General features: G+C 46.0%; 1 protein-coding gene across 1 annotated transcript; it reads left to right on the top strand.

The window, feature by feature from the left end:
• The first annotated feature begins 1,641 nt into the window (after window positions 1–1,641).
• CDCA4 (cell division cycle associated 4) lies at window positions 1,642–10,121 on the top strand. The gene is given in 5 exon segments (XM_082316870.1): window positions 1,642–1,723; window positions 5,562–5,641; window positions 8,122–8,281; window positions 8,284–8,399; window positions 8,550–10,121. Coding segments are annotated over 4 exon segments (1,071 nt in total). The 5' UTR covers window positions 1,642–1,723; window positions 5,562–5,602; the 3' UTR covers window positions 9,306–10,121.
• The last annotated feature ends 67 nt before the right edge of the window (window positions 10,122–10,188 follow it).

The following is a 10,188-nucleotide window of genomic DNA, read 5'->3' on the forward strand; positions in this document are numbered from 1 at the left end:
GTTTCACTGGAGAATTTATTGGGGAAAAAAAACCCAGAAAGATGTCAAGACCCTCTCATTGTTTCTAAAAGGAAAAAAAAAAACAAACAAGATAAGGAGAGAGGACTTATGTACCTTACTATATAGATGACGCTATCACTAGGAAGAGCAATACCAATGAACTCTTCTAGCAGTAATCCTGCGGGGAACAGCACCCACGCTGCCTCGAAAGGGAAGTCCAGAGGGGCTCAAAGGTTCTTGCAGGATTTATTGTGGGATTACCTATTTGAATTCTTTGCAGCGAAACTAGAAGCGAATGTCAAGCTGAATAGAGCATGAGAACATCTCTCTTTGTGGTATTGTTCTTTCAAAGTTTTGACTCGTATTTGTGCACCGTGACGTCGTAAGTGCGGTGCAAGAAACTGTAAAAAACCAAGGGGAAATACTGCACTTTGTAACCTGTCTTGTCCCAAAAGCTGATCTTGCTTTGCTAAAGAAACGTTATTTCCTCCTGCTTTCTCGTATCAAGCTACAGCTCTGCTGTTCCACAGCCCTTCCTACCGGACCGCAGCCCCGAGCCCAGCCGGTGCCCGCCCCCCCCGCCCCGCGGCGGGCAGCAGGGCCCCCCCGCCCCCGCCCAGCCCCTGCGGCTCCCTCCCGGCAGCCGCGGCCCGGACGAGCCCGGCTCCCCCCGCCCCGCTCCCCCGGCTGCTGTGCAGACAGCCGGCACGTAGCTGCAAGACCGGGAAAGCGACCGAGAAACGCTGGCTCGGCCTAAGTACTTGCAGATGTGCAGCAGCATCGAGCTGGAAGTCATAGCAGCGTTCAAAGCGTTCAGTTGTGTTTTGTTTTGTTTTTCCCCCCACACAGCGGGGCGGTCGGAGCTTTTGGGACGGCGGCTTCCTGAGGGGTGCGAAGCTTCACCCCTTCCCGCCGCCCCAAGGAAGCGGCTTCCCCGTCCCCTGCCTCCGAGCCCCGGGCCGGGCGCAAGCAGGAAATGCCACAGGCCTTGCTAATGGAGTCATGCGGCCTGGCACCCCCCGCCGGGCGGCAGCACCGGGGAGGCGGCGGGGGAGCGGCTGCGAGGGCGGGCGGGCCGGCAGCGGCTGGCGCCGGGGGCTCCCCAGCCCTGAGGGAAGCGGCGCCCGACGGCGGAGAGCGGCCGGACCCAGCGGGGGAGGCGGCGCGCCGCCGCCTGAGGGTGGCCGCCCTCCGCCTCCCTCCTTGCGGCTGCCTGGGCGCCCGGCGGGCTGCAGCGGGGCCGGGTCTGAACCTGTTCCCGCCGGAGCCCGTGGCCCGGAGCCCAGTCGCGCCGCGGGGCCTCTGGCTGCCGTTTGAAATGGGGGCCCCGCCTCCCGCCCGCCTCCCGGGCCGAGGGGAAGCGCTCGGGCGCCATGGCAACCCCGCCGCCTCCCGTGGGCGGTGCCTAGGGGCGGGAGAGGCCGGGCGCCATGGCAACCGTCCCGCCAATCGCAGCGGCGAGCGGCGTCTGCGTAGTTGGCGGCACCCAATAGCAGCCGCCGCTCCCTTGTAGGCGTGGCTGGAGGGAAGGCCCGCCCCCGGCGGGGAGGAAGCGAGTTCCTTTGTGGGCTCTGACAATAAGATGGCGGGCGGGGGGAGGGCGGGGCTAACCGTAGAGAGCGGCCCCGCCCCCTCCCTCAAGCGCGGAGCGGTCGGTGAGGCGGGAGCGGCGGCTTCTCCCCTGGCAGGCGGCGGGGGCGACGACAGCGGCGGCGGCGAGGCGGTGAGTAGGACGGGCTGGGCTGGGGCGGGCGCGGCGCGGGGCCCCAGGCCCGCCCGCCTTCCCCGGGGCTCCGCGTGGGGAGGGCGCGGGTGGGGAGCCGGTGCCAGCGGAGCCCGCGGAGGAGGGCAGCCGATTCAAAATGGCGGCGGGCCGTTTGCCGGGAGCGCGGGACGATGAGTAACCGCCGCCCGGGGCCGTTGGCAGCCGCGGCGGCGCCCCTGGAGCGGTGAGGAGGCCCGGGGCGGGCGGGCCAAGGCGGCCCGTTTCCCCGTCGGCGCTGAGCGCCCCGCTCCCCCGCTCGGTCCCTTCCGCGGCCGCACACCCTCATCGCCCGCGCCGCCACCCCCGGGCACCCATCCGGCGGCGCCGCACGCCGCGGCGCCGCTGCCCTCCAGCCGCCGCGCCGTGGCAGGGGACCTCCCCCGGCTCCCGAAGCGCACGCATCGCGGCTCAGCCCCCGCCCCGGCCCCCGCCGCGCTCCCTCCCCGGCCTGCGTGCGGCGGGGCTCGCTCCCCGCCCCGGCCGCGCCCGCCGGTCACGCCTCTCTCCGCCGCCTCTGGCGGGCCGCCCCCCCGCGCAGCCGCCCCGGCCTCCGTCCTCGGCGGTTCCATGAGCTTTCTGCTCCTCGCACCGCCTGCCGTCGCCCCTGCCCCGGGCGTGCGGTTGCCCCCGCTTCCCAGTTTGCCCTTCCTCGGGAGCTAGTGCCCCTGCCCGAAGCCCTCGTCTCCTGGAGAGGTGCCTGCCAGCGCCCTCCGCCCGGGGCTGGGCCAAACCCCAGTGCTTTATACGTGCCTTTGTCCCGGACCGAATAGGGATGTTTCTGGCTCTACCAACCCTCTGCTGTGTCTGCAGCCCGCCTTATAACTCAACACCCCCATACGCACACATATGCATGCCTAAAGAGGAGTACCTGGCTTTCCATCTTCTTCTCACCATTACACGTAGCTTTGATTTCTTCCCACAGTTGTTACAAAGAACAATTTGGGGGGGGGGATTAGAGTGGTAGAGGGGGGAGATACAATACCTTCTTACCTTCCTATGCTAACCATCATCACTACACTTACGGCTGTACAGAAAGAAAAAGCACCTTGCTTAAGTGAACCTCCAGCATTGGCCTGGGTAGTTCTTGTCTGCTTTCTCCTAAAGATGATCAGTGTTAAAATCTTCTATTTTCTCTCTTACCCCAACTCTTCAGAAGCAACTTTTTCCCTTAAGTACTTAAGTATATTTTTGGCAGCATCTTACTACATGAATCTGAGTTAAGTGTGAATCTGGAATGTGTAAGTTGATGCTCTAGTAAGAATTGGATCAAATTTCAAGCACCTTATTTGTAAAGCAGACTGGGAATTTGTCAATCCCAAAAGCAAAACTTTTAATGAATTGTATAATACTGTGCTACTATTAAAAAAAAATAAAAAACAGCCAACAAAACTCACAAAAACTCCTTTTTTCATATTGTATTGTGCTACAGATAGCTGTTGTCTCCTTGACAGCTTTTTTTGTACAGCTATTTCAAACAGCAGTTAAGTTTAACACACTAAGTTTGGGCTCTTGACACTCGGATAGTAGTGGAAGAAGGGAGATGATCTAGCTAGTCTAGATATTGTCTCTTGGACAGAAACAGACGCTGCATGAAATTATCGGGGAGTTTTGAACACCTTGCTTCTAAAGCAGCAGCAATCTTGCTGTCATGTACCAAGAGGTTTTACACAGTGGCTAATACCTTTTTCAGTATGTTAATATGTAAAACAATAGAGAAGAATACTTACATTTTAATTAATTAGGTTTTAAATTTAGTATTCTCTTGAGATGGGTGCTTGTTGGAGGTAGTGCAGGGAGGTCTGGGGAAGGTTGTTTATTTGCAAGGTTTTAATTGCATCTGATAATGGCTATGAAGTTAATAATTTTTTTTTATTGAGAAATTAGGTTCTGAGGCATGCTCGTATGCCAGTTAATATAATCTGAAGAAATAATTCCTGTGATGGGCAGCTAACAGAGGTCCATGTGGTTTGTTTATTGCTCTAGGGAAGAACCTGGAATCACATGCAGCAGGTCTTATGCATTATTATATTGCATGGGAAAACTGTTTCCTTCTTTAAGGTGTTAATAGATTACAGACTAGACTGGTCTGCCAACATCCTCTATGTCTTTTAGTTTGTGGACATGATAATGGCTCTTTTACCAAGAAAAAAAAAGGGGGGAATCTCATGCGTTCCCATCAACTGTATCAGTCTGCTATTTTGGGAGGCAAACAGCCAAAGCCTCTTCCTCTAAAATTGTCAGATAACCAAAATAGCACCAGAAAATATTTTCATTTATTGTTCTCCTGACTGCATCGTATTTATTTGTAGTTGTTGTGGGAGTTTTTTGTGGGTTTTTGTTTGATTGGGTTTTTTTAAACAAAGTTTAGGCCCTTGTCACCTACCCTAAACTAAAAGCATATCTAGTAGGAATTTGGGGATTCAAATAGTTCCCATATACAGGCTCTCAAAGAGATTGCCCTTCATTTATAGAGTGTTTTGAAAGCATACCCAGGGAGCAAAAACTTCTGAACTTTTATAGCATCATAAGGTGTTTGACAGAAATAAGAAATACTTTATTGACTTTATATTATGGTGTCTCACTGGAGTTGTATTTCATATGCCTCGTGACCCTGTCTTGACTGTTGCTGTGACCTCAGTCTGTAAAAGAGAATGAAACTGAGAGTTGGTTGAAATACAGTTTCCATGCCATAACAGCATTTTAGTCTGAATACTTTGGGATTGAGTCAAAATATTTTTGAGAGTATTTAAGGTGCTTTTTTAGTTGTGGTATTTTAACAAGTATGCAGCTTCTTGAGAAAAACATGTTTTCTGCCCCCCCCCCCCCCCCCAAGTCCTTTGTCAACCATCTCCTCCCACCCCCCAATTTTGAGACCAAGCACTCTTCAAAAATTTTTTTATTGCCAGCCACAACAGAAAACAAAAATAGATGTCCATATGCATCCTCTTTACTTTTTTTTTCTACGTATGTACTTCAGTTGCAGACACTGAGCTGTCTTGTAGTGTACAGACATGTCTAGAAAAGTATCTGAATTGTTTTCATATTTGATCATGTAAGTTTTTGTAGCCTGTTGAAACGGAGTGTTCTTTTAGGTTTCAGTAGTTGAAGGAATTGTTGCATGTGTTTGGTAGTTGTATTTGGTATATCAAATCTTATTTTGCCTTAAATGTGTTTTAAAAACTCAGCCTTCATAATTAAAACAATTTAATTGCTGTCATTACTTTCATTATTGTCATCTTGCAAAGTAAATCTTAGTCATAAAGTTTCTGTGCTGGTAAAGGAAAATTCTCTCTGGTTTTGCTATGTTTCAGTTCTGTATTTGTGCATGCTTGCTCTTTTTCTCTAGATGCTACAGAGATACGTGGTTTTGTACAACAAAGGCAGAAACTCTGTAGTTTTGTGATAAAAGTAATGAAGACTTGCTTTCAGTATGCTTTTGTGCACGTTTAAATTTTTCAGATGATCGCTAAAGATTTTGTTTGCTCTTTAAATTGCAAAGGTGTAGGGATAAGGGAGAGACTGGTCCAAAGGTCAGGGTAATAGCCTAGGACTTGGACTTAAACTGGCAGTGTCCTTCTCCTGCCACAGAGTTTTGTGTGTATTGTTGGGCAAATCACCTTTGTGCTCTAGCTGTTAATTGGGTTTAATAGTAATATTAAAGTTTGTAGAAGCGTCGTGAGGATAGAGATACTAAAGCAATTGACAAAATAGAGGTGTGTAAGTTTCTGAAATGGGAAACTATTTTGTTCTGCGTCTCCTGTACTTGGCTGACATCTTGCTTCCCTGTACTTGGCAGGTGGTGCTCTAATTTTACTGTATGGACTCTTGCTCAGTAGCATGGGAGAAGAGGAAGGACTACATCAAACACAATTACTGGTATGTAATGTTTTGCTTCTTAAATGAAACCATAATCTAGTGTTTTGTGCAGTCTCAGGAACAGGGCGACAAAGAACTGTTTTTATGATATAAGATACTAATTGGAAGTAAGTACGTGCTCATTTTGGCTGGGATAGAGTTAATGTTCTTCACAGTAGCTAGTATGGGGCTATGTTTTGGATTTGTGCTGAAAACAGTGTTGATCACACAGGGATGTTTTCATTACTGCTGAGCAGTGCTTACACAGAGTCAAGGCCTTTTCTGCCCCTCACCCCACCCCACCAGCGAGGGGGCTGGGGGTGCACAAGGAGCTGGGAGGGGACACAGCCAGGACAGCTGACCCCAACTGACCAAAGGGATGTCCCACACCATATGGCGTCATGCTCAGCATATAAAGCTGGGGGAAGAAGAAGGAAGGGGGGGACGTTTGGAGTGATGGTGTTTGTCTTCCCACATAACGATTACTTGTGATGGAGCCCTGCTTTCCTGGAGATGGCTGAACACCTGCCTGCCCATGGGAAGTAGTGCATGAATTCCTTGTTTTGCTCTGCTTGTGTGTGTGGCTTTTGCTTTACCTATTAAACTGTCTTTATCTCAACCACAACTTTTCTCGCTTGTACCCTTCTGATTCTGTCCCCCATCCTGCTGGGGGTTAGTGAGCAAGTTGCTGTGTGGTGCTTGGTTGCTGGCTGGGCTTAAACCACAACACAGTGTTAGAGAAAAAAAAATCCAGCGAATGCTGTGAAAGGTTTACCTTTAAGAATCCATAAACATTTTTTCCTCTGCTTCTGCACACCCAAGTCTGTTTGATGTATTGAGGTTTTCAAGTTTCCTGCTGCATTCTGTTCTTCTGTTGGTGTGCCTTAGAATAGTAGATGTATGAAAGCCATGTTAACATTCAATTGAAGTTTTAATTATTCTTCACAAAAATATAAGTTGAAATAAAAAGCTTCAAACTCTGCACAGTGTGTTTGATGTTTGATGACATAATCGTACATGGTTGATTAGTAGTTCCAAAAGATGTCTCTAGAGGTCAAGTTTCACATGGGGGAGTGTGTGTGTTTAGAAATTACTGTACATACAACTTTGTAGGAAAAATGAAATGGGATATCCTCCGATAGGAAGTTCCAGGAATATCTAAAAATCTGGAAAAGGCACTATCAAGCAAAAACTTGGGTTGTGTTTAATGGGAATAATGCAAATATGTTAGGTTACACAGGAAAATTTTAAAAGAAACTTCCAAAGCATTTAATATATTGGTAATCCATGGATAGCTTTTAAGAAGTCTATGAAAAATGACCATAAGACCAAGTTCATATATTCTATATTGTAGTATTTGCATATTATGATTTCTAGAGAGTTTTGTACCTTCAGTAGAAAGAAATCTTTAAGAGTCGGCAAATCCAAAAAAAAAAGGTTATTTCATGGATATATACAGCAATGTAAAAAGTGTTGTACAGGGTCAGACCAAATGTTTATCTAGCTCCTGTGCTATCCCCAGGTTTTTAGAGTAGATAAGTATGTAATGTACTTTGAAAGGAACAATGTTGTTGCACTTCGGTGGATTTTTAGTGACTCTGAAAAAGCTGAGAGAGAGCTCTCTGAAAATACGTGGAACATACTGTAGCAACCAGAAAAGCAAGGCAGAGGTTAGGACTTGCTAAGGGAAATGGAAAATGACATAGAAAGACACTGCAGTAGTATTTTGGTTTTACCACGTTTTAGTTGAAAAACTTTGTTTTGTTTGAGACACTAAATTTTAAAAAATCCCCAAATACTGGGCAAACAGGAATTCTAAGGACAGAATACCTGGAAGGGACTTAACAAAGGTGTGTAAATATAAAGATCAGGTACTAGCTTTCATTTGCAGCCTAATTTTTATAAGACTAAAAGAAATGACATCTGCTGCATTTAAAAAAAAAAAAAAAGTTACTTTGTATTTCAGGAGATCAGCTGCAATATTTGCATGGGGCACTGTTGTCAAAATTAGTGCAATTCAGAAGAAGATCTGGAGGCTCGTGCTTGAAATCCATACCTTGGAAAATTCAGCAGTGATTTTTAGATGTAAATAATGAGAAGCCTGGATGCACCCCACTTTTTTTAGCTGGTGAACCTAAACTAGGAATACGGGAATTTTGCTTTCTTATAGTCAACTGGGAAAGAAGTACAGAAGCCCATACAGGGGATGACTTTGCCTGTCCTTACTGGACTTGCACAATTCATATTGGAATTGCACAGTTCAGTTACTCATCTGAGTTAGGGAACCAGAAGGACTGCTTTAGGTACCTCAGTTGAATGTCTCAAGTTGTATGGAACAGATCTAGATCTTGCTCTCTGTGTAGCCAAAATAAGCTAACCTTTTTCAAGTATGCTGCCGATGGTATTTTTTTCATGTCACTCTGTTAGTCATGTTGATGTTCTGGAGGGGTCAAATCTTTTAAAGATGGTGTGCCAGGTTGTATTTTTATTTCCACAATTAGAGGTTAAGCATGCCAGTAGAAACTCGGGAGGAGCGAGGAGAAACTGCCTCTCCAATAGGTGAAATACAGCCGTTGAGATGTTTGCTTCTGTGTGAAGCAGCAGCTCCTGACTTCCATCAAGTGTGGAGCTTAATGGGAGCCAGGAGCTGGGCGCCCCTGCCTCTCTCCGATGCCATGACTTGTGGACCTGCTCACCCCTGGTTCCCGAGTGCCGTCTTTGGGACCCAGCCCATATGCTCCTGACCCCTGTTGTACCACCCTGGCCATTCTGTAACCTGGTATGACAATTCTGATGTTTCTATCTTAAAAGAATTTCCTGTTTAAAATTAAGATTTAAGTTTTCCGTTTTGTTTTTTAGTATTTTTTTTCCCCGCCCTCTTCAGCTGTTTATGTTGTACAAGAAATTTTTTTTTTTTTTTTTTTAACAGGACACAATGTTTGTGCGAGGATTAAAGAGAAAATGTTTTGATGGCGAAGAAGATATTGAAGGAACTCTGGCTGGTATTAAGGCTATTCCTTCATATAATCTTCAGCGGCAGTCACTTTTAGATATGTCCTTGGTTAAACTTCAGCTGTGTCACATGCTGGTTGAACCTAACCTTTGTCGTTCGGTACTTATAGCCAACACGGTACGGCAGATCCAAGAGGAAATGACTCAAGATGGGACTTGGCAGATGATAAATACCCAGAGTACAGGGCAGGCGTCCCTGGATCGTCTTGTTTCAACAGATATCCTCTGTCGTTCATCTAGGGAACAAGCTGAGGGAAAGCACGTTCCAGGCTATAGTACTTTCAGTAAAGACTTTGAGGGTGCCCAGGCACAAGATAGTTCAGAAACTATGTCAACAACCTCTTCGGTGCAAGCTCCGAGAAACCTGCAGAGCAATGTGTGGGAAATGGAGACTCCACAAGAAAATAAAGGAAACTTTCAAAAATCATTAGATCAAATATTTGAGACACTGGAGAATAAAAGTCCTAATTCTGTTGAAGATCTTTTTTCAGAAGTTGACAATTCTTACTATGATCTTGATACTATGTTAACAGGCATGATGAGCAACACAAAAATGGGACACTGTGATGGGCTTGAAACATTTTCTTCTCCAACAACTACAAATTCTAACTCTAATTGTAAATCTGATCTTAATGAGCTTGATCATATTGTGGAAATCCTTGTTGAATCCTGAAACTCCTTGTGTAGGAGATAGAGATCTGTTAATGGGAAAAAGAGACTCGAGAAAGCTATTTCCACAGTTTGTTCTATCAAATCTGCACGTGTATTTTACAAATATCTATATATTATATAGATATATATATTAAAAAGCACTTCATATTGCAAAATAGTGTTAACTCTTAAAGTTAACCTGCAACTTGTAGTGTAATAATACGATTTATTGTCCATTGAACTGTAAGTACATACGGTAAATGTTTTTAAGTTTGGGGTCCAAGGCTCTTGAAATTGGGTTTCTTTTACCAATTTGTTTTAGCCTTTGATGGAGGACATGCTCAGTGAGAGGGAGGCTCTCATATTTTTCTTATACTTCTCCCAGTAAAAATGGTAATAAACATAAAGAGAAGTTGGATAACTGGCTTCCTATTTTCCTCCGGTTTCCACTTTGTTACACCACATAACTCCTACTATATCTGCTGCTTCTGTTCCAAGTCGCTACATGGCTCTTAAAGAGCAGTATGCAATAGTTCCTGTTATCCTAGCTAGCTTATTCTGTTTTTTTGCTACAATTTTTACTTCAAAAATAGTTTTAAAGTGTTTATTGGTGTTTAGATTTTCCAGGTATTTTCCTAAAATATATTTTTACTACAGATGTTATGTCAGCTGCTAACTTAGTAACTTTTGATCATATCTGCAGTTGATGTATTTTTTGAAAGATTTTCAAAAAGGGATGTTTTTTTTACCGTGAGCTACCCAATGTAGTTCAGTAAAGTGTATGTAAATGTAAATATACGATTTTATACTTTACATTAAAATGTAAGAGCTGTTTTCATGATTGTGTTTTATAGAGTAGTACTTTACTAAATTGAGAATTGTACAATTACGCTTTTCATATCCCA

This window comes from Platalea leucorodia (genome assembly GCF_965183815.1).
Source record: "Platalea leucorodia genome assembly, chromosome: 7".
Taxonomy (NCBI): domain Eukaryota; kingdom Metazoa; phylum Chordata; class Aves; order Pelecaniformes; family Threskiornithidae; genus Platalea; species Platalea leucorodia.